Source organism: Anopheles moucheti, chromosome 2, assembly GCF_943734755.1.
Source record: "Anopheles moucheti chromosome 2, idAnoMoucSN_F20_07, whole genome shotgun sequence".
Taxonomy (NCBI): Eukaryota; Metazoa; Arthropoda; class Insecta; order Diptera; family Culicidae; genus Anopheles; species Anopheles moucheti.
Genome location: NC_069140.1, coordinates 7729554 through 7755206, shown reverse-complemented (window position 1 = coordinate 7755206; position 25653 = coordinate 7729554). Strand labels below are relative to the sequence as shown.

The window sequence follows — 25653 nt, the reverse complement described above, 5'->3', positions numbered from 1 at the left end:
ACCACATCTGCTCATTGTGCGAAACTAGCGCCATCTTGCAGCATTAGCAGTGACTTAAACCGCTCCACGCTTCAAGTTTTTTATGATAGATGTCGCTGTTTGAGATTCATTCGAATGCGTTTGTAAATTTGTAGAATATCCGAACGCGTTCCTTAACCCTAAACCGTTTACCAATTTCCTTACCCAACACACATTTCTGTAACGCAAACACGGTTTGATGATATTTAGTGAACTTTATTGTTTCCTTCATCATTTCATGATCCCTGCTGTCGTGCAGAAGAAGCAAGATTGTTCGACTATAACCTAGCACTTGAAATACGTCCCTAGTTTTGCCGCTCGTTGATTTATTTAGATGGGTTTCCTTACGCCCGCGACCCGCTATAACTAATCAGACTCTCGAAAAAATCGCATGCGCTCAACTGTAGCTGCAATTTTATATGCCATTTTTTTCCATTCCAGTTTATATATGCGCCTAGCTCTGCCACCACTATTTGACCGCCCCTTACTTTGTAATAATGTTGTTACCTATGCCCCAAAAACCCATCCCAGTAACCATTAGTAAGTTTGTTTCTTGTTTTTGCTGTGGCTGTCTGCTTGTATTCGCCGAGTTGACTTTATAGGTGTATGTGTCTATAGGATATATTATTACAAGCGTTATCGTTAAAATACGACACTTGCACGGAGCCATCCGCAGAAATCATAAATTGGGAAACGGAAGAAACAAAACAAACAAAACACAGATTAACTTATTGTTGTAGCACTTTATACAACGCACACGCGTTTCTGACTAAGCTCCGCGCAGTAATTAGCCCGTAGTGCTGATTACACTCTCCATATATGTACAGAATGCAGATTGAATCTAGCCTCGACACTTTGTTAGCCGGTATCCCTATCCGGTGCATTGACCGTAACAACGAGCCCTCGTGTCCGTAATTCACGGTCGGCTGCTTGGCTGCCTATATCCATCACCTATACATTAACGTACGGATTTATACCTCCCGAACTCCCATAACCGAACATAAAACACTTCTACTAACCATGAGTTTAAAGTGCTCCGAAGGTTTTCACTCATAGCGTCATTAATTGTGTGGCCGTGTTTTCGAACGTTTATGGTAATGGTGTGATTAGGTCTAAGTTAATGTATATTATATCGCGCCGTTTTCTTTTGTCTTTAGCTAATTTACTCTAATACAATAATTTATTACTGGTATTAATTTACTTTTATACATCGATTCTGAAGGTAATCGAACGTAACGAAATGAAGAAGAAAGGAAAGGGTTTCAAGCGCATCTCAACCGGATGCGAGTACAGAAAGGGGAAAACAAAATGCAACAACGATGCAGACAGAACTTAAAACAAACAAGATGATAAGTGATAGATCCGCTAGTGATCGTTCATGATTTTACTACTTTATTAAACACTATTCGCTTACGTGTACCGCTAATCACTCCAGTGGGAGCAATGTAAGGTTGCACATTGGTAATGCGCGCCCCTCCTACCATATTTGTTCGAAATTGATTCCAATCGCATGTAGTTTGGAATTGCCGCATTGTTTTTGAATAAAGTCTTTCTATCTACCCTTCCTATACAAACCCCGAACCCTTGAAACAGTCCCTTGTACGGTGCTGCAGCAACGTATCGTTTGCTTGTTCAGCGAGGTGAAACGGCTGAATCCGTGCCAGTCGTGGAGCATCGATCGGACAACAGCGATCCGGACTCGTGTTTTTTTTTCAGACACCATCGCGAAGGTCGCTTGCTAGAACTAACAAAACTAATCATATTATGCCGAAAAACTGAGTTCTTTAGAACATCTATTCGACTGCGCTTCGACGTCTGGTACCGAAAGATCAATCCAGGTGCGAAGGAAGCGAATGTAAAACGAAGGAACATACACTGAAACGAGTACTCGAATCTTTCCATATTTGTTCTTATTTCGCGTGATTGTTTGCTGGTTTTCGCTCACACATACACACACAGCGTGCACCAGCAAAATAGAGGTGCACGGGCACGTGTCACACTAAAAAATACAACACTAACAACTAATACTAACCAAGTACAGAAGAAACTTGTAGACGGGTAGAAATATATATGTGTAAAGTAACGAAAACAAACAAAAATAAATTCAATCAACTCCCCAATCTACGACTAGCCACGAGTGACGGTGCAGCCACCAAAAAGCGCCGTACGCAATAGTATTAAGAACCAGATGAAACAAAACTTCATCTTACGTACATCATTCCGCTCTTTCAATCTCTCTATCTCTCTCTTTCTTTTGCTCTCTGTTCTTTCTGACATCGTGTCCTTTCTGGCAACTTTCAAGCGCCTTGTTCATTTCTCGAATGCAATTCCTTTCCATCAATGTTATGTGTGGATTGTATCTTGGTTCGCTCACATTTTGGAAGGATTCAATGGCTTCAAACGGCCAGCGCCAGCTATATCCTTAGTGCCATTCATCCGGGAGAAGCACGTATCGTACTCTTCCTGTCGCAAGCGAATTGAACCAACGTCTATGTGTGTACAGTGAAAGGAGCACGAGATTATGGGCGCTTTCGAGCCACCGAGAGATCGAATCCATGTACAACACGCGCACGCACGCATGCAACGATCATCGACCATCGCGCATGCTTGATGCGCGTCCTATTGTAGCCCTTTGTTTAACGTTCTCGTTTCTATGTTGAATAATTTCTACAGCCTTACGTACAAAGCGCGCTTCTTCTCTTGGTATGTGTATGGGTTTTTAAGCCTGCATCTGTTTTGCATGTGTTGGGAAGTAGTGGATCGGTTAGTGCATCTAGCCGACACTAACGCATCTACGATGCGTACATCTTGTTGATTTCGGTTTGATATCGCTCCTGAATGTCTTTGCGCTTCAACTTGAAGGCAGCCGTCACCAGGCCCATGTCGGGCGTCCAGATGTCCTTGCACAAATGTACGGCGGCGGGAATTTCGCTACGATGCAGTTTGCCTGTAATCACCAAGAGAAAATACCATCAGATCGTACTTTTCGTGCAACAGCAGAACGAGAAAATCCCCGATTTTTACATACATTTACGGCCATGTTCGGCCAACTCCTGTAGGACGGCCTTTTCGACCTTCTTGTTATCGCACAGCACTTCAAACTCGACACCGCGAATTTCCAACCGTTCGGCGATCTCTTCCAGATGCTTCGGATTCGGCACAACCAGCGCAACAGTGAACTGCTTCGTCGAGTCGCCGTACACGCAGATATTTTCCACCACCGGGCAGGTTTTCAGCTCCGATTCGACCTTACCCAACGACACATATTCGCCGGCCTGCAGCTTCACCAGGTCCTTCTTACGATCTGTAATGGAGTTGCGGTCATGTGTTATTGCAACCATCCGACACAAAACATCGCGCGCAGTACTCACCAATAATCTTAAGAGCACCATCGGGATGGACTTCACCCACGTCACCGGTACGGAACCATCGCTGACCGTCCTCCTCGAAGAAGTCTTCCTGCGTTTTGCCGGGCAGCTTGTAGTAACCCTTCGAGACGGTTGTACCACCGACAACAATCTCACCCTGCGGGAACGGTTTGTTCGTGACGCGATAGTTGCCCTCCTCCCAGTTAATCAAACGAATGTCATTACTCGACGACGGTGCTCCAACACGGCTGTATTCCATGTCCCATTCTAGAAGACAAAACCGAAGACGGTTAGTATCGATATTGCATTGCGATTCGCGCGGTGCGGCTAAGATACGTACTGTCCATTACAGCCGCTCCGGCTGTAGTTTCGGTCAGTCCGTAACCCTGGATCACGTCAACACACAGACATAGCTTAATCTGTTCGTGAGTATCCGGTGCAAGCGGTGCGCCACCAGACAGTACACTGCGAATACGACCTCCGAGCAACTTAGCGATCTTTTTGAAGATAATCCTGATAACGATGAAAAGAATCAACAGGAGTTAGACAATGTTTACCGAAACTCCTACTCCAAACATGCCGCCGGTACTCACTTGTCCATAAGCGGTGTCTGATAGCCCCGAGCCGTCCACTTCGATTTGTAGTTGTAGGCGAACTTGAAGAAAGCTTTCTTCATCGGGGTTTCGGCGTTTACCTTGTCGTTGATACCTTTCGAAATTCGATCCAGGATGAGCTGCAACAAGAAATGCGCCAAATTAGGTAATATGTCAACGAATGTCCAGCCCACGACCACTTACCGGTACTGAAGTCATGCAGGTCGGTCGTAGCACTGACGCATCACCCTTGCAACCCTTCATCACCTTGCTGCTCGAGTCGATCAGTGTGAGTGGGGTCGAGTAGCCGATCGGTACGCCAGTGAGCAAACAGACACTCTCCGCGAGCAGCTCGAACACGTGGGCCAACGGTAGGAACCCGATCAACACATCATCCGGATAAATCTTGAAGATATCACAGAAGTTCTTCATCGTGCCGATACAGTTGGCGTGCGATAGCAGCACACCCTTGGGCGTTCCTGTCGAACCGGATGTGTACATGATGATCGCGGTATCGTCGGCAGACGGTGGGGATCCAGCTGTAAGCGGACATATAATGGTTCAATCGTAAGAACGTTGGTCCAAGATTAGGTATCATCAATCAACCACAAAACAAGCTTACCGATAGTGCTCTTGTTGCCCTGTTCGATGACCTTGCTGAAGGGAATGATCTCAACACCTTCCTTGAATCCGGTCGTCTCGGTCGGATGGAGCTGATCTTCCATGAAGATGATCTTCTTCACGTTCGGTGTCACGTTCAGCACGCTCTTAAACTTTGGCAGCAGCTCGTGGGACGTTATCACGGTCGTAACCTCCGTCTCGTTGATACCGTGCGCCACACCATCATCACCGAGCGTTGCGTAGATCGTCACCACCGGCATGTTCTGCTTGAAACATCCGTGCGCCGCAATCATCCATTCGGCGCGCGTTTCGGCAAAAATGACGATGTTCTGCTTTGGCTGCTGGCCAAGTTCGCGCAAACCGCGCCCAAAGCAGGCCGCCGCGTGCTCCGTCTCGATGAAGTTGCGCCACACATAATCGCCCATGCGGAACTTCTTGAACATCCGACCGTTCGGTTGCATCTCGTCCTCTTCGCCGAGGATTTGGCGCGTACCAATGCACCGCTTGGTGGTGTGCACCTTCGTGACGAAGTTGAACATCCGCTCGAGCGTGTCGATGTTGTTTTGCAGCATCTTGACGTGCATCTCGCCAGGTGTATCAACTGACCGGTACGTGATCGAGGTGGTGTCCTGTTGAATGATCTTGGCCTGTGTGAAAGCAGAACAAACAATCATTAGAATGCGATATATTAATCCTTTTTAAGGGGGATTGAGTATGACTTATCTCAGCAAAATATGTTGCTTACGGGCCTTGATTTAATGTTGCCCGAAATATTTAATTAGCTGTATTTATTTTATTAGCTATATTTTATTTCTTGAACATATCCGTATAAAGGTATTCATATCAAATACCTACATGAAACGATTCCGCTTCGAGGAAACATAAAACCCCCCCTTCCTTATCTAGCGATTCGGATCTTCTGATCAATCATCGACCTTGCGCAGTGCATACATCATGCGCTTGTTACACTGCTACCAATAATGTTCTACCGCCAATATTCACGGCTGAGAACCATCGAGCCATGCCAAGGGTAAGGGCATCTACTGCAAATCTACCGACCGTTGAAGAAAGGAGGTAAAAATTAACCCGCTCCCCCACGAGCAGGAGGAAACAGAGAGTGCAAATATATAAAAAGGTATACCCTTCGACTGGTGGTAATTTGCTCCGCTTGATAGTTACCACGGCCACGGCCATTCTTTGCGCACGAAAGCACATGCAACACACCTGTTGCACATCGAAACCGAAGGGTTGCCAGCGAACGCTAGAGGAGAAGTTCCTTGTTTCGCGTGATGGTTTGTAACTCTTTTTCACACTCAATCCCAACATTTGCGTTTCATTTTTTCCCATACTCCTAGTACAAAAGGATGATAAGCTGTCACACCGAAAGAGTAAAAATAAAACAACCCCAAACGTACGTAATTTACACACGGGCAGAACGCAGCGAAACTAATGCTACCGGCTACGTGCTACCGAAATCCAGATAATGTTGATTGCGATAAGCATCACCACCAAACAACAAAACCATGCTTGCGTCAAAATGATTCCAGCAAATGCACGCGAAAAAAAAAATACCACGAACAAAGTTCTTCGTAATCTCCGTGCGGTGGTGTAACCTGTGGGCTTAAACAGGCGAGCGGATATAAAACAGCAAATTACGTTTTCGCGACCACTGCCACTGCCTCTTACCGAAATCGTAATACAATCGTGGTGCAGAGTGTTTGCTAATCCTTCGTACGTGTCGACAATGACAGTTCACATTGTGCCGAGCTGGATAAACTCCCGCAATCACCGGAATATGGAATATGGAACCTCCGTTGGAACGGAACCGTTGCATAATTGCTGCTGTTAAATTCTAATTCCCTTCCACTTACCTTCACCCTTCGGGCAAGTTGCTTGCGCTTCCATGGTCGCTGGATCGCCAGATAGATCGGCATCGTGATGATATCGTACACCATCGTGATGATCTTGATCGCCCCGATGGCCGTCTGCACCCAAGCGCTTTCCATGCTGTTGTGGTTGGTTTTGGCAGATTTCGGTTGAAAGTGATCGAGAGATAGGAAGAAGAGTGCACAAACGAAAGATGAAACATTAATGAATGTGTGTACTAAAGCGCATTAAGCGCGCACTAAATCACAACAGTGATGTACAACTTGTCAGACGCAGACGTTAGTATGCATTAAGTTACAATATAATACAATACACTACGAGATGGATGGTAACTACCATGCGTTTGTGAAATGTACAGAGATGAACTAAAATGGATACTAATAAATACATTATGCGATTGTTAAATGAGTAAGACTTGAAGCAAACGGTAAAGTTTAACGTTCACCATCAGATAACTACTGCACAAATATTTAAGCATCTGAAAAACTAACAGAAGAAGTCTAACATACGTTTTCCGGTTTTACGAAAGTCTACCAAATGTAAGAAGGGTTCCAAGTTTAAAATGCATAGTTGGAGCAATTCCAAGAGCAATCAGTTCAAGTTAAACTTGGGTGTATCGAGATACCTCTAGAATCCTTTCCAATTCTTGGGGCATTAGCTTTCAACGTGTCAGTCGAGAAGATTTTGAACAGAATCGGAGTGAGCTTGCTAAAAAGTGGGGAAGGATTCAAGAACTACTCTTCTAACGGAAACATTCCTTCTTCCGTTGCTTCCGTTTAATCATCTCTCATACCTCCGATATCATAATCATTTCCGTACTGAATAAATTAATGCTGAAAAGTCTTAACATGCGAGCTGCTATACTCAAAGGCATCTTCTAGACCAGTTTCAAGAAGCATTTCTCGTTCCAAACTATTCGCAAACACGAACGTTCCCATTCGTGCAGACCCCACAACTATCCCGCTATATTCGCTTCTGTCTTGATGCCCTTCTCGTAGCTGATCGATTCTTCACTAAGCATTTCGTCTCAGATCGGTAACTTCACTGAGGGATATTGCCCTTATAGCTTCTGTACAATCACCGCCACACTCTCTTACTCTTTCTTAGGCATCCTGTGGCGAAGGTTCTTCCTCAGCGATCAAAACAACAGCACGCACACACACACAAACCACACTGCACCGCAGACAAATACTCCAGGAGCCGCGCACGATCCGGAAGACTGGAGCGGAAACCGAAGCGGATCGATGTCAAGAACCACCGCACTGTAGCGTGTAGTAGCACGAACTGAACGTTGCACCGGTACGGTCACAAACATAAAAAGGCGTACCAGAAGCACATGCTCGAAGAAAACCGCAACAACCCAAAAGGCGTAGTAAGCCAGACAATCGGGTCGGTAAAGCCGGCAACAACGGCCACGGCAGGAACCGGGAGACATCATAGGATACACCAAGCAACGGAGGGGGGGGAAAACTTACTTATCGCGCACACATCTTATCGCAACAACATTCTCCATAGGGCTTTCCTTTGTACCGCCGGTCGCAGCCCTCCTGCAGCGATAACGCACACACATCGGTATAACCTTGCCCTGGGTAAAGCCACCAGCCAAGCACGGGGGTATAAACGCACCGCACAGATATAAATTGATAAATGGTCAAGACGCCCGAACGACTGTAACAGAAAATGGGATACTTTTTGCTACCTTTATTTGTTTAATCCCAAACACACGAAGATGCAAGTACTGCAACCAGTTATATCACCCCAACGGAATGAATATGCGTCAGAAATGCTCTCTGGTCTACGGTGGATTAACAGGTTGCACCAAAATTCACACGCGTAGGAAATGCTCACACATCCGATAAGATTAAATCCAACCCCAACAATAATCCTCCATCTCGACGATAATGGTGAAGCGTGCCTTTAGAAGTTTATTGTTGTGAGAGATTTCATTCCTTTGCAAATTTCCGCCACAAGTCCTTGGAGAAGCGATCGTTATGTAAGCAGTACCCTTTGCTCCGTTTCTTCCTTATCTTGGAAACCCCCAGCCTACCGACCAAATCACGACATTTCGGGTACTGCAATTGCAGGTTGAAGGTATCGTAAAATTAAAGCTTCTCAGCCACACTCAGTCTTGGTTTATAATGGCGATTACGGTAACCGGATCGTGGGCTAATCGTAATTGCTAACCCTAACTTACTGTGCACGTCATTACGACCCACTGGTCGTCGTCACAACACTGCCGTTCTCCATACGACCTTTAAAGAGCTTCGAAAGATCCGATCATACTAGAGATGTGTCATTCATAAGAAGCTTTAGTGAGGAGTCCGTTAGAGCCAGCTCAGATCCTTATTGATGGAGGAATCCTTTGGCATAGAAATTCGAATTCATTCATTCAGTTCGCAGATTCATTCAGAATCATGATTCTAGATCATATCCGTTAGAACACTCGCAAGTCCTGCGAGATATGATGCGGCAAATTCAGAATCCTATGCATTGAGTTAGCAACATATTGTTTTAGCTTAGATTACTTATCGGTTGCAATATCGGCTTGAACATTGAACGTGTCAACCCGTGTCAATTCTTCAACACCATCCGTTTCTTCTTCCATTGAAGTTACTGCTCCCTGGACCTGAGTACTGGGCGTACTTTGAACCACACGCACAAGTGGCAACCATAAAACACGCGAACGCAACATGTGAGGGTTGCGATAAAAACATACGCGCACACATGAGGTGCATTTCCTGTCCACATCTTATCGGGTATTGACTATCAGGAGTGCCTCTCGCTTCCACCGTTTGGTTGTTTCCAGTTACTTACTGCTAAAGGAAGGATTATCGGACATCAGATACTATCGCATTGGTAAACACTACGAAAAGAGACGATCGTTAATCCCCAAACCGGCGATGGACACGTTTGGATATTCGAAAACTAAACGTTGGAATCCAGCAGGGCAACCTTTGAACCTTTCTTGAACTTCATCGCTCGTTAGTGACTCAGAGACAGAGACTGATAAGATTGATAAGAAATCTTAACTTCGGAAAGACACACAAACAATTCCTTGCGCTTGAAAACTCTTCGAACTGCAATGTAGTGCTCTTATCGATGTCCAGCGACATACACGCGTGTTATGTTGTAAGGAGGTGAGGAATACAAAGTACGCAAACTTTAAGAGAGTTAGTGCTACGGCGAAAAAAAACAAAACTAACAAACACGTGCAATTAATTGGTAATTTACACAACAGAATAACAGATTAGAAAACTGTTCGCTCTTACAGTTTTCTCATTTTGGCATGCATGTTATTGCTAAAAGTAGATGAAAAGAATAGTGAGAGAACAGACAATAGGTTGTGAGACGGTATTAGTTTTCCTCCGTTCTTTAGTTTGTGTTTTACTTTTTAGTGGAACGAGACAATAAAAACCATAAACTAACAAATAAGCATCGTTTTAGTGATAATTAAGGTTAATTTTGCAAAAGAAGGTAGTTTTAGAAAAGAAGACGCAAAAACAAACTCAAACGAAAGCAACCAAATCTCAAAACGTTAAAAACCAACTCGTAAAAGCTCACAATGGCACCCCGACAACGGCGGCACCCTGGAGCGCTTACTTACTTAATGTCTTCTTCGATGAACATTTTGCCGTACGTTCCCCTTGAATTTCTTTTAAACTATACGCGATCTTCGATACGATCTACATACACGGTATGATCGTGTGGAGTTTCGTGTCTGCGTTTGATGGGTTACTTTGCTAAAGACTGCCAATTGGTTCTGGTATTTTGTTTCTATCACTTAAAAATTCACTAATCGCCCTTACGAACGTTCTTCGCTAATCGCTAATATAAATTAACACAACTCAAACAGTGCGCGCACACAGTCCCAAATACACGCATGCGCCCTGTTGTTATCGTTTAGCTTTGTTGCCCTGCCCAAGACAACGTGCACAACAACTGGACCTCTGTAAGCTTTCGCTAGACGATCACCGTAACGTAAACAAGCAACGATCACACAAAGGACACACGATGAGTTATGTGGTTTGGTTTGCTTTTTGGCCCGATGAGATGTGAACCCCCGCCGACCAAAACGGGGAAATAAATGAGATGATCTGATGATGATCCCACGATGATGACACCGGAATAGCACGTCACCTCATACACAAAACACGCACACCGGACAATGGAGCACTATCGATCGAATGGGCGTCTTCGGATGATCAGACGGACACGGACAAAACACACGCGCGTGCACGGCCCCGGTAACGTTTCACACCAAAGCAATCGGTGACACTAACTGTGCAGAGAACGAACTCTTCGGTTGGTTCTAACGTAAGGTACGGTGGTGGCACTCACACGGTGTTTGCTATGAGTTAGTAGTACAGGGGGAAGTTTCCAATATTCACGCGTGTCCTGTAACAAAAGAAGAGAAGAAATAATGAGTTAGCATCATGCTACGCGTACGTGTGTTGATGATAAGTTAAATGCCAGCAATAATTGATCTTCCCATGGGACTTTGAAACAATTGACGTAAAACATTAAAAGCACAAAGAGGAGATCGAAGGCAAGACGTTTTTTTTATTGGGAAATGTTTTTCGGTCATCAACAAGTTCCGATTATCTGCTGCCGATGGCTTTACTAATTTTTATATAAAAACCACCTTTACCGATGCCTTCGTTGTTTGTCGTCGTGTCGTAAGAGATCCTATGCGATAACATTAAATCGTTATAATTCTGATAAAGAAAAAACTATACTTAACTCTCGTCACAAACCTACCAAATGACGACAGCAAGTGATCACTCTTGTATCGAGGCTAGATAACGAATGAACGACGATACGCGCGACACGTGCAAATTCTTATTAATTACTTCGGCAAAAATTACTACCCAACGGTAGCCTGTTTGACACGGTTTCTCCTACCTTCTACCTCCTATTACTGTCTGCACAATACCACCTCTACCAGCTGCCACCCCGGTTCTAGACAAAATCTTTCAATCAATGTGAGATGCCGTCGTGTGTACCCTCCTGATGGCCGGTTGAAAAAGCTGATGTCAATATTGACCTCAAAGCTGCGTTTCGGAACCGGTTATATGTATATCACAATACCGCACATAGGTAACCCTCCCTTTCACAACGCGAGTACAAATTGCACCGGTTGCAGACTCCATGCAATGCACTCTCTCTCTAAAGTTGAACCTTTCCAGAACCTTTACAACACTTACAACATAGCAGATGCATACTGTTTGTGGACCGCAATCAGAGCTTCATTTTAATTGTGAGCTTTATACTCGTCTGTAGATGAATCTGTGGCTAAACGAATTATCTGTGATCGTGAGCATTATCAGCGTATGTTGGCTTGCAACAATTGCGTCTATAAGTCAAGCATTCAGACACATACACGGACGGCACCAGATGCACTTCATTTTCTAGGTCAATTTTCAATTTCCTCTACGGCGCTACACTCATATCTCTATCGTGTGATAATGATTATAAGCAGACGTGCAATAAGAGTCTCCACTCTTAAGTCCAACGATCATTGGGATTCGCATTCAATCTCTTCAACCTAGTATGCAGTGGCCGTGAGACAAGCTCAAACCACCGACACTTTGCCTTCTCGTGCAACATTATTCCTTATCAACGATAAAGATTCGTATATTCCGCCCGATATACTCCCACCACCCCAGGGGGGGGACTCGGCACTAATTCAATTGTTCTAAATGAGCACAAATTGTTCCTTCCCGTTCCCGATCGTCAGAAGAAACACAACGGTCATAGTACGATCGCGTACAAACCATTGCAGTGATCTGCCGGAAGATGCACACCGCATTTGGAGATTGCTGAAAGCGATGATTGGTGAAATCTGCGTGCTTTTTTTGTTGCCGTCGAATTATTCCGCTCGCCGTCACACGGTGTGCGCATGGCGGGGAGAAGCAATTACCAACGGCGCTATAATGGAAACGCCATATACACCTCGTGAGCGCACCATCCACCGTGGGGGGGGGGGGGTTTTGCGCTCGTGTTGAGATAATTTATCATAATGACCGGGTGCTAGGCAACCGGGCAGACCGCATCACGTGTTGCAGGTACAAAGTGCAACCTGGACTGGATGGAGCTCATGCAAGTACGCAACGAAGGGTGAAGGCGTGAATAAAACGTGAACCACACATACACTGAACTACGCTCCGTGTAAACCCGTGCGTGTGCGTTGACCAGAGAGGCTCATGGCCGAGAGAGTACGATCAAACACGATCCAATCCAATCAAACGATCCGATCGCCGATCCGTTGTGCCTTACGCATTTGCATCACGTTGCTTAACATTATGAATGGCCTCATGCGAGAATGACCTGATAGTGGCGTATCTAAAAAAGAACATTTTGGAATGTAATAACAATTTGACAAACAGTAAGTTTCAATATCGCAGTACACCCGCTTTTCGATACCACCTACTACTGTACTGCGCTAATTGCTCATCGTTTTCCCGCGATATGCATCATACTAGTTTGCGATACACGTGCTTTCACCGTCACGAGGAGCGTTCTTACACGTCTCTCCATTTCCTCCAGACCACACACATTCCTCCATCGATGTCATACCATAGTAGCCAGTATCAGTTCTACAAAATAAAAACAAAACATTAATGTTAATCATACGATGGACATTGAGGCACGTAAAAAAAAACCCCGGGGATTCCAATGTCAATAGATTCACTGAACAAACAATCTATGTGTCGATATCACTTTGTACCACAACAGTAACAACTAAGGCCTTTGCGGAGATACACAGTCATGAAATGAATCATAGCTTTCTTTATCGAAGCGTTACTGTTTGCTGCACGATTTAACCCGCCGAAACAAAGAAGTTGTGAGATGTATGTTCCAGCAGGTGCCTTGTGCCTCTTATTCCAACATCTCCGGTACAGTTTCTTAAAATTCGTTTTCAGAGTTACACAAGTTGGATCCTGCAGAGGTGATCAGGTGATTCTATTTTCATCCAAACGAAGGAATGCCATTGTTACAGCCACCACAAAAAGGCTCTCGTGAATGGTTCATAATTAATGACTAAGGTACGCGGCAACGCTATCACACACCGTGGTGTAAGCTGAACTGGACAAGTAATTCTATATGATGAACGGGTATGCCTTTGTGGTAAAATGGATCGAAGAAAGACGTGATGATTGTGTTTTTGGAAGAACTTACAGGAGAATATAGATCCTCATAAATATTAATACAAATAATGTATCACACACTCGACTGTGTAAATGTTTGAACAAGGTATTCTATCATTTATTAAATTTTAATAGGGAAAGGTTTTATCCTGAAGGACGTAATGATACTGCAGTGGTTGAATCATACCATTATATAATAGGGTTTTGCCGAATATAATAGGATTTAAATCATGTCGGACATAAATAATAAATGTATAAGTTCATGGCACTATAACTGTAATATAACGACAAGACATTACTGACGTATCCAGTCAGCAAGCAAAAGGGACATTATGCCCATAATGAAAACATATGTGTGGGAATTTGATAGCAAATCTGCAAGTGTTATTAATTATTTCCATTTACGTAACCTTTAATGACTGTCGGGGTTACAATAGAAATAGTGATTTTTACTGATAGTTAATTAAGCAAAAATACGATGCAATACCGATGGACCATCCCACCATCACCCTTCGAATGAAGCTAAAACATTTCACCCTCATGTAGTACCGCCATTCAACTAGAGCAAGGTGCATGTCCGGTCCACCACCACACCATCGATTAATCGATCGATGTTAATGAACGATTCCTTAATCGTAGTAAACCCTAATCCGACCCCAACTGAACTTTGGTTGTAGCGATCGGTGGTAGAGCCAAAAAAAAAAGAATGACACACTGTTGGCGCCCGGTCTAATTTCGTTCGATGCTTCGATAGTTGAACAAATCGACGTTCAAAGCTCAACGCGGCTATGATTAGACACCAATTAAACCGGACGACGCCATAGGGCAAACACTAGATGGCATTCGTATCAGGGTGATAACGTAAACAGAAGGCAAACAAGATTAGCGCTGCACAAATGCACGCCACCAACCCAGACAAGGGGCCTGATGACCTAATCATTGTAGGTCACTTTCGATTGCTTATCTTCCTTGTTCCTTGTTCCCGCGATCTCCTTACGGAGTGTGTTTGCTAATCAAACTTCCTGCTGGCCCTATAGCACGGCGACAGAGGATCGTTTCGCAATTACAACACCTTATCGGTAATGTATAATTATGGTGCGATAGTTTAATGCACCAAGGATCAACAAAAAGTGCTACGACGATTAACTCGGGTCCTTCATTGAAGGACTCTGGGTTTTATTTCAAGTACAGCAGGAAGTGCATTAGGCGATATTCATTTTACACGAAGTCCTTTTGTAACTTTGCAAGTACAACCAGTTATCAAACATGAGGAATAATTAAATTTAAACACCCCAAAAGTGTGTGCTGTACCGATCCCATCTAGAACTCTGTCCTTTGACCGGAAAATTCCAGTTACAAACCACTTGACCCGTGCGATCACGCCTTCACGGAGCACTAAACGAATTGACAAAACCGTTCCACGCGCAACCATCAATCGGACGGGTAGCAATTTCGATGATCACGAACACGGCGCCTGGATGTACTTGAACTTGAAACTCGAGCCCGCGTCTTTTGTCAATACCGGGCCGGTGATTGTGTGCTTGGTACGATCACGAGCAGCATTCAATTGGTCCGCCGGTCGATTGGTGTGTTGGCCGGTCAAGTACCGAACCAGAATGATGGTCGGATTTTTTTTGTGTCAGCTGACCGTCGACGATTAGACTTTGAACCGTTGTGGTTTTCCGTCATCGCGTCACTTCAATTTGTTTGTGCGCGTCTTTTGTCCAATTGAAGGTTAAGGTACACGCGAAACGATCATCTGCTGGCGAGATGACATGGCGGTTCACGAAGCCGGGCGTGTTAAATGTTTCCGAAGATCACGAAGTTTCACGGGGTAAATAAAAATACGCATTCTTTTTTAAAATAAAAACTACTGTTAGCGAGAAACACAATACACAAGGAGTGGTTTTTCAAACGATGCAATAACGAACCAGAAAACCTTTTCAGTCGGCCAAATAACGTTGCCGAAGAATGCTCCCCATGGGATCGCAATGGGAGACGACGATCACGACAGCAACCCAAAGAAGGAGTTTTTGCAAACTTCGAATACTCTCGCACCGAATATACGAAAATAAGATTTGCGGTGCGGCACAACACCATAATCGATAGTAAGACATGAGGATACCGCTAAAAAACAACTTAACCAAACCGGTCAGCGCCGAATGAGTAATGTTTTAGCGAAAGTTCATTCGCCTTTTGGAATGGAGTTGCAAAACGGTTTAGAGAAGATGAGATGGTCCTAACCTGGAGCAGCATTCTAAGCAGCTATCAGTACAAAGTTTGATTTTATATCAATCATTTATTTTATTTTATTTTATAACATATCAAAACATAGAAAAATTAAAAATTGTGACATCGTTATGATAAGATTAGAGAGTTACTGTGGTTTCAAATCTTCTCTTAAGTCCATATCACATATCTCTTCCCTTTATTTAACTTATTTTTTAATCGACAGTACTTCATCACCAAAATACCCACACAGCTTCCATTTATGTCAGTGAGGAAGGGAAGTTGCTTCAACTTTCTCTGGGCGCTTAATTAAATCACAAATTGCTGTCCAATGCACCGCTAGCTGGTAATTATTAGCTGCTGCAGTAATCGTCTAGCAGCAAAAAAGTGGGAATGTTGCCGACACATCGTTGAGTAGAAAAAAACCACAACATCATTTACGATGGAGAAAATTGTCCCTGCTTGTAGGATATCTTCACTCAAACACTTAGCTAAATGATGAGCATGACGCAAAGCAAGGATGTCTTTATGGTCTCAAACCCAAACTAATAAAAGCTATATAGTGCAAACTCCAAACGCAATTCAATTATCAAGTGGAACAAGGTGGCTGTACACGTCGATAAAAGCATGCTGATTGGGATAAAAGAAAATCGTTTTAATACTCTCATCCATCCACTCCTCTCGCAGGCTGTTGCTATGAAAATCGGAAAAACTTTTCATCGAAATTTTCTTCCCTCCACACTTTCACTTTTCTCCTACCGTCTTATCGTTGAACTAGCAGAGGAAAAGCCAACAACACCATTACGCGATTACGCGATCGCTACGATCGTACTAAAAACGATCACCGCGCGACTGCACTAATGAGTCCAACACCGCACGGCCAGTATCAGACGACCGACCGAGAGACGATCCGCACACCATTGGCTTGGCGCGAGGTCATTCGTCTCGGCGCACGGTACGGAGAAGATTGTCGTCGTAGCAGTTACATCAGCGTTAACCGTCGACTTTGCTCCTACCGCCGCGGAATACGCGGTTGGACGGATGGTTGTGGCAGAAAAATCTCGCACCGCCACCCGATAAGAGCCTAGGTGGAAACGACACTGAGACCGGGGTGGATCGAGTTGGAGTGCGCGGTATCGTCGTGAGGCATTTCTGTGTTAGGTGAGCAGTGCATGATGCCGCGTATGCGTTTGCGTACGTGCCAACCGATCTTTGGACTCATCGTACGACTACGATCAACCTCTGCCTGAAGGATGGTCGACGTACGACGAACGGGCTCATCCGTCCGTCGTCAGCTGTATGCTCGTCGCATTGTATTCCTCTCTACAGTGCTTGAATTACATACATTTAGAAATGTTCTTGAAGTCAGACACATTTACTTTAAAAAGTGTCTGAAATGCGTAACAAAACAATTACCTATTCATATTAATACACAACATTTGGTTTCGTGTCCTATCCTAGTATCCTCCTCGCTGTGCAAGTCAGCATCGTGTCCACGTACATGTCACCACCAACTCCAACTTCCTTTCCTTCGTCTACCCTTATTCCAACATATCAACACGTATGCAGCATATTACGCAACGTCAATCTGTTGGATGTATTGGTTTCGCCAACGAGAAGCATATTCTTCGGTGGAAAACAGTTCGACCGGCTTTTTTGGACGTCTACTGCGAACGCACTCAAGTAGTGTAGCAGCAGCATGGTCGTCGACCGTGCGGACACATAGGGTCCAAAATAAACCACGTGCCAGCAGAACCATTATTATCGCTCCGTATTTCGTCCGTCACTCGCCGTTGCAACTTTCTAAATACGATTATTCTAACCGATTCGACTGTCGATATTATCTTTAGAAAAAAAGAAAGAAATCCGACGTGTCATGCGTTGCATTTTGTTATGTTAATTTTAGAACAACAGCAGAAGTTTACAAGTATTTTCATCGACGTAATCCACGCGAGAGTAGATGCGGCCCATGCACGTCTACGGCGGGTCTTGTAGAGATGGTTTCGATAGCGCTGATTGCTTTACAATATCCCATATTTCAATCATTACGTGGATAAGTTTATCTACAAAAAAGAAAACATGGTATGATTACAATGTTATTTACGATACTTCATCATGTAACGGATATTATACAAAATAAAGAAACAGATAAAAGCTTAAACAATAAGAATAATTATTCTTCAATATTGAGCAAATATTGAGCTCTTTCTTGTTCTTCATACTCTTTTTTGTCGTCTCCTTCTATTGTTACCAGTTATCTAACTCATGTAACATCAGATTTCAACACAATCAGAGTCTTATCCGTTCCTGTAGAGTAGAATTGTTTATGTTACTTTTTCCTTTTGCTATTCTCCTTTCCTTTTTATCTTTAGTTTAAATGGCTTAAATTATCTTTTTTTTCATTACTTTTGGTTGCTGTTGTTATGACCATCATGTTTGTTACAGACTCCTTACGTTTTAACTTTTCCTGCCATGTTTAATCCATCATTTAGTTAGTCTTAGCATGTTTACGATTTCATGTACTTTCTTCATTATTTCATAGTGTTTTATTATTTGTCTTTCTCTCTTTTTCGTTTATATTTTTTCTTCCTTTTCAGACTTTTGCCATGTTACCTACTTTGTTACTCTGTCTTCCGTTTAGAAGAACGAGTTTGCATCTTTTTTATTTTCCTTCATATTTTTCACGTAGCTTCTTACGCTTTTCAAGTGTTAATTTCATTGTTTTCCTACACGTACCCTACAGCTCTATATGCCGGAAACACAAAACAATGAAGCTTGTCAAACACACTAATGTATTTGTGTTTCAAGCAAAACCTGCCATTAAAAATGCAATAATATTTTTTGAAGCAACGTTTGATAATAAAAGCAAACAGATATTCATCGTTGCGTAAAGTTGCACGCAGTTAATAACACCGCATCAAGGATGACCGGTCAAAGGGCATAGTTAGGAAAACACACACGCACACACATGAATTAACATGTCGTTTCACTTGGACCAAACAAGATTATGATGGTCTCGGCGTGCATTTTTCCTTTTCAGCAGTGCCCCAATGGAACTCTGCTTGCGAAAAGGTAACATTACGCCGCTTCAAATAGAACAGAGACACGCAGCTACTCGATTGCCACACACAACGGGGGGGGGCACAAGTTGTCCCCGCGTATGGACATAAACCAGTGCATAGCGACGCATACTCTTCGAGGCACGTGTGTCCGCGCAATGTCTGCTCGGTATGTCTAAATCGAGCTGTGCTAATGACACTATACGGCGGTTGGATAAGGAGTTTGGTAAGTGGCTGAAATTAGAACAAATGCGCACATGCAACTGTGTTCATCAGAATGCGCACAGCGAAGGTTTCTTCCTTTCCAAACTCCAACAAGAGTACGATAAATAATGTCCAGCCAATGAGCTCTTCTGCTATCGCTAACTATTGTGTGGCTTGGGCAAACATTTGCACAGACGATATTCAGCCAAAAGGTTAAATCAATTAGCACCTCTCATATGACATTCCTCAGCTGGTTATTTGTAACATATATCGTAGTAAATGTTCAGTTTACAACATTGGGCAGTAACTCTTGCGCAAGCGAGCACTTCTCTCCAATTGTTCAACGTAATTCTTCCATAGCAATGTGGCGATAATTACACCCTGCAGATGGTTGGCTTCGAAATGGTCTCGAAAGGAAGTAAAAAACGAGCCAAACACATCACCCTCTTTGTGGTTTGGTGATTTACCAAAGAGAAAGCCAACGTTTACGCTCGAGTAGGAAAGAAAATTGCTCGTATCATCAGCTGTGTGTCTTGTATATCTTAAAAGAAACTTCACCGAACATTATCTAACATGGATACCGGCCCGTTTGTCCCACGATTGTGTTGTTTTTTTCTATGTTTTATTTTATATTTTAACATGTATAGTGGTTGTACAGTAATAACATCAGCATTATAACGCTGTCAACTACGTTGCAAACCGACAGACGAAGCGAATCAACCAGAAAGTGTTGTCTTTGTTTAGAGAATAAAATGCTGCAGATAAATGTGTATTTTTTCTTCATTCCACTTTAATGCATAAAAGGAAAAGTGCAGTTTGAAGCAAAAAAAAAATGCGTAAAAATGATCCCCACCGCAGGGAGCGATGCCTCCCTACTATGGGGCCAGTCGTTCACGCATAAAAGGAACACACACGAATGGGAACGCAAACTAAGGCGAAATAAATAATAAATTATGTCCTTCACGGTCGCAAAAAAGCACCCCACGATACGGTACGCGGCGATCCATACACATGCCATAACCTCTCCCACAGCCCTGTGTGTTGTGTCAGGGCCGGGTTTGGAAAAATGGCATGAAGATGGGAACGAACCGACAACTACGACAATAACAAAGGCGGAAAGTGAAAAACTGGTTTGCTCGGTTTAAATGTGCTCCCGCTGCACTCGATCGTTGTGCGATCCTCGATCGAGACAGGGCTGGAACGAAACTAGCAAAACACATAAAAAAAGGAAAACACGGTGGTAATACTGCACCAACGCATGAAGGTTAGCAACAAGAAAAGGGCCTTGAATGAAAATAATAATAAACACGAAACGGGCCCAAAAAGATGCATCTACCCAACGATGAATCTATACCACCTTACAGCAGGAGTAGATTTTGAAAATAGTAATAAACAAATATGCCGTTGCGTTCGGGATCTCCTCGCGGCACAAACATTACAAGCAAACGGTTGTAGCAGTATTGTGCAAAATCGATCGAATAGCCCCTGTTGGTACCTTAGCTCCGGATGTGGATCGTTCGATGCTAAAGGTAAACATAAAATTAGCGAACATGACGTACCATCGGATGTTCCCTTTGGACAACCGGTCCCCAAAAATGGCTTGTGGAACGTTCCGTACCTAGAGAGACAGCGTAAGCTATACGCGATAGACACCCATATTGCTTCAAACGCTAAATACGCACACGATCGAAGGGAGGGAATACGCTGAAACACGCAATAAATAGACGATAAAAAGCTTGCGTAAAATTCCAGACCATTCGGCAACGTCAATAAACAGTGTTCGTTTTTGGAGATGTTAATTTTCGGAAAAATTAACACATCCTTAAGATCATACTGTAAAGTTTCTATGCATTGCGCCATATAATTTAATGAAATAAACCATCTTAACAACAAAAGAATTAAAATATTTAGTTGTTCTTCTTCCCACTCATTTGAATTGGATTCGAAAAAAAACTATGAACAACCGAGCATAAGAAAATTATTGGTCCTGTCAGGGCATGGCCCAATTCCCACGTTTAGGAACTATTCATGGGAAGAAACAAGTGTGCAGCAATAGGTGGGTTTGATTGGACTTTGTAAACTTCAAGTTTCGATACTTTTAACAAGTCCATTAACTATGTTTAATGAGTCGAACTGTCGTTTTTATTAATCTTTTGTGAATAGCCATTTGAAGAGGAAAGAGGAGGAATCTTTGAATAGTCTTCCCAAAAAATGAAATGAAAATATAAAGAATTTTGAACCTTGATAAAGAACTCTAAGGTGTTAATTAACCTCTATCGATCCATGAACATCTAATTAGTTGCTCCAAGGATTCCAAGGATCTACTCCTAGCTTACATAAATGTTATTCTACCTAATACATAAATTGTCTTATTGTACACTCCTAGTCATCCTAGTATCACAAATAAAGTTACAAATCTACCACATTAAGTGAAGAAAGAACCGGAAAAAACTACTTGGAGCATTTATTTAACGCAAAGTCATCACTGCTCCCCCAGCTTGAAGGGTTTCAATCGATATTTTTATGTCACGAAACGAATCAAACGAAACGGTGCAAATGCTACCTTTCCAGCGATGATACTCCCAGGACGAACCAGAAGCTTCAAGGGCAACCAACCGGCTCCTCCCTTTCGCACACGTTCCATCCCTCTCAATCAATTAATGGCTGATGTTGCATATTAGATAATTGTAAATAAATAAATTACTAAATTAATGTGCTGTCCATGGTGAGCTTCCACAGTATCCGTGGATTGCTTTTTCTGCATAGTACTGGTCAAGTGAACGGAAATGCGGCATTTCGCTGACTAGTTGCCACAAATGAATACCGCCCATCGTTTTACCCATCGAATGGCTTTCTCCTGGTGCATCTTATCGCTCTGGTGCTATTGAGAACTCGTTCCTACCAGCCAGATAAGGCACGTCACTGGTGGTCATTCTCGATCAGCGCATTAAACGATTTCTATGACATAAATGGCAATACGGAATACGTTGATGTGCCTACAAATAGAAGTAAAAGAAGCGGACGGTAGCAACGTGAATGAAAATGAGGTCGCTAGCTAACCAATGCTTTCCTGCCCATGTTGACCTCCTTACCATCCCAGCGAAACCTCTGGTGGTGAATTCCTCTGCTCAAGTTCCCGGCTTCATGTTGCGGGTAATAGTTTTTTAGTGCAGTGTCACAACCAACACCACCAGACAAAAAACCTGATACTCCCATTAAACAGGCCACTCGGCCTTCCTGGCATCGACGGTTACAGCATAGGATTAAAGAAAAACCTCACCACACACACAGCACTTCTGTGCGGAACTATGCGGCGATATAGGACACGCATCACGAAACTGTCAAAATTGCATTGCCAGATAGCCACCGATCGGGTGGGTGTTGTGTTGTTGTTCGGCAACATAACACACACCAACACAAGCAAATAAGTAGGCCCTGTAGTTTGCCCTTTCAACATGCTTTTCTTCATCAATACAATCCTCCTCCTTTCCACCCGCACTGCTTGTTGTTAAAGCACATACACATTCGCAAAACCGTCTCAGGGACACGTCTCGTACGCAGCATGTGGTGCGATGTTTTTGTTTCCGCCGGTCCTGCGCCGTAACGTCACACGGCATCGTACGATATCCTGCCGAACCCTAAAATTCGCGCGCGCGGACTACGAACTACCGGCAATCCGGTGGTGCGTATTGGAGAGCGTGTGTGTGTGTGTGTGAGGCGGTACGATCGACCTGCCGGTATGCGTTTTGCAGACAATGCAGAGATGCGAGGCGAAGAAAGTGAAGCAAAATAAAAAATACACTAAAGGTACACATCAAATGAGGCCACAACACAATTTGCAAGAATATGCGGCCTGGTGTCGAGCCTGGCCTGTGAAATGTGTTGTTGGCATGCAAGCACACACACACAAATACACAGGCACACGTGTACAATGGATTTTGAACATGTTGCAGGTTACTTTCTACGCCACAGCAGCGTGAGTGGCGAGTGCGAACGAACGAGAAAATTGTCGAACCTACAGACCCCGACCTACAAACCGGTGTCGATGTGGTCCGCAGTGTTGGTTTTTACCGGGTTTTTTTCTTGATACTGCACAATGTCACATGAAAACTACACGCACTTCTCTTAATACAAACATGGACACTAATAAACGCGATTGTAATAACTATGTTACAAGTTGTTCCATCGACTTGTCAAAACCTTTCTCTCGCTCTCTCTTTTTCTATGTTGTATTCTCTATTTCTAGACACTATTGTTCCTCTATCTGTGCCAGATACACCGCGCTGTGCCAATAGAAAATGAAGAAAAGAAGAAATGTTTTTAAAAACCCACACACTTGCACTGCTGCTGCTTTTTTACGTCTAAAAACACTAGTCGTCTAATAAACACGAGAGCAGAATGTGTCTATAGACACAGCCTGCTTCGAAATGTGCTCGTTCGATTCCCCAACACATTTTCCGGGTGTGTTTTCTTTCTGTTTCCTTTTCGACAGTGCAAAAGTTGTTCAAACTTTGAGGTTATGCAAAAGCGGTATTCCACGCAGCCTTGAGCATCGATCGGGGAGGAACACCGTTTCTTTGGGGTTTATTTTTATCCAAACCTTCAACATCAACATCGGTTTCGAGAATCGGCGGTAAGAAACGTGTACTGCCTGGGAATAAAATAATTGGATTGTAATTTGGGGAGCTGTCTTGTTTCACCCTTTGAGGCCATCGGAATAAGGCCCTAAAAACGTTGCCTGATGACGTTTCTGATGATGATGATATGTTTTCTTCCCTTCTCGCTTCTGGTTTAACCGTCTCAAACGCAGCACACCGCTTTACACACTGCCGGACAAACCCGTCCACATCATGAGACTACTTTCTTATTTTACTCATGAGTTGCGATTTCTTTCAGTGCTCACCTATAGATTGGGAAATTAGGTTGCAAAATTCGCAACCCGTCAGCTTCAAGCAACAACAGGCTTGGTGCTGCTGTCACCGCGCGTCACTGTTTCTTCCAGCAAATGCCACATAGAACTGGTCACAGGAGCAAAACAAAAAACACCACGCAATACACACACACAGTCACACCATCGAACGAGTGAAAGGATTCCGCGTGAGATCTCGGTGGAATATTGGGAAAATTGATTTTGCACAACGGGACGCTTTCACACAACCTGGCGACTAACGCAGGGCTCTTTTCAACCACCCAACCGTACACTCGAAGCACATGGGAAATATTGCGAACCCACACACATATACACACATACACAACACACGCACAAACCTTGCTGTGAGCTGCGGGGATGGGGTCTGCTTGTTGATTTTCCGGGACGATGTTCTTCAATGTGCACACACGATCACCAGAAACACACACGCACATCAAACACACTAAGCACGCACGTAAACCGTTTTATCAGCAATTGTTTGCGAGACCCGTTTCGGGCAAATGTATGCGATGCAATGCGCTGCGAAAAAACAATAGGGCCGCGACTGAACCGTTAAAAGCGGCGAGAGCAGTTCGCGTGAGATGAAATTCCCTTTTGCGAGAGAGCCTTTCGAGGTGAGCGAATTTTACACGTGCGGGTGAGAAAGACCGCACAAATTGTGTCATTCAACCGTTGACGGCACTTCGAAGCGTGTCAACATACGCCAACGGAATACGATCTAAACTGTGTTGTAGTTTTTTTCCAAACTGGTGAGTTTGTATGGAAAAAGCTAACAGCTCATCGACGCACCAACAGTCGAACAGTCCACGTAATCATTTTCTGTCATTTTTGGATAGTTTCTTGAGTTTTTTAAAAGTAAGTGCGTGCTACGGAGAATAGAGAATACGTTAATATCTCAACAAAAAAGCACACACGTGTACGCGTACGCTCGCATTGGATTGGTGTCTCTTTCCCTCTCGAACAGAAACTATCCCAGCCGTTGTCCTCCTCTGTGAAGCTGTACTGGCTCTCGCTCAGGACGGGAGCAAAGTGTGAGCGTCACAACGGCCCATCGACCAATCAGAAGCGAGAAAAGATGGCGTGATTGCTTACGTCATTTTTTTATTCTCCTGGTCTCCTATAGCGACCCTTCGACTCACGCACGCGGTTGATTGTTTACATTTTCAGCTGTCGAATGACTCATTGGAACTAGGGGAAGGGTGCGGTAATTGTTTCATGACGTGGTCCACTCCGGAAGTAGAAATCTTCACAGGGTATTTCGTTGGGTATTTCAACGGGTATTTCGTTGATGTTTCGCGCACCCTGTACACGTGTGAAACGTGCACCGTTTGCACGTGTGAAACGTGTACCATACAGGGTTTGGCAATAGATAGGATACGGCGTGCCCAACTTATGGAATCGCGCAAGCGAATAAGATAAAGCGTACCATCGATACTGAAACGCGAAACAGTTTATGGTATCGCGTGATATAGATAGGAAAACGCGTGCACAATTTAGTGAATGTCAAATCGGCCGGTCGGTTTTGGAGCTGGGTATATATTACCCCGGCTGAAGAGTTGAAATTTAAAAATAAACATTTCAAATTAATGTTGCATG

The 25653-nt window shown here is 43.7% G+C and overlaps 1 protein-coding gene across 1 annotated transcript; it reads right to left on the bottom strand.

Annotated features, from left to right (window-relative positions):
• Positions 1 to 219: 219 nt before the first annotated feature.
• LOC128301056 (fatty acid CoA ligase Acsl3) lies at positions 220 to 24690 on the bottom strand. Its single transcript, XM_053037367.1, has 10 exons — positions 24396 to 24690; positions 10092 to 10882; positions 6472 to 6607; positions 4602 to 5247; positions 4184 to 4518; positions 3980 to 4119; positions 3727 to 3899; positions 3390 to 3653; positions 3047 to 3322; positions 220 to 2965 (listed from the first exon to the last, which is right to left on the bottom strand). Exons 2-10 carry the CDS (start codon positions 10112 to 10114, stop codon positions 2811 to 2813), a joined length of 2148 nt encoding a protein of 715 aa, XP_052893327.1. The 5' UTR covers positions 10115 to 10882; positions 24396 to 24690; the 3' UTR covers positions 220 to 2810.
• Between the last annotated feature and the right edge of the window lie 963 nt (positions 24691 to 25653).

Bases quoted from the DNA above. Each gene is read 5' to 3' on its own strand.
- LOC128301056 (XM_053037367.1), bottom strand. From the start codon at position 10,114: ATGTTCATCGAAGAAGACATTAA. The intron at 4,120-4,183 runs GTAAGTGGTCGT...TTCTTGTTGCAG, and splicing joins CCTGCATGACTTCAGTACCG to CTCATCCTGGATCGAATTTC. The intron at 3,323-3,389 runs GTGAGTACTGCG...ACTCCATTACAG, and splicing joins TGGTGCTCTTAAGATTATTG to ATCGTAAGAAGGACCTGGTG.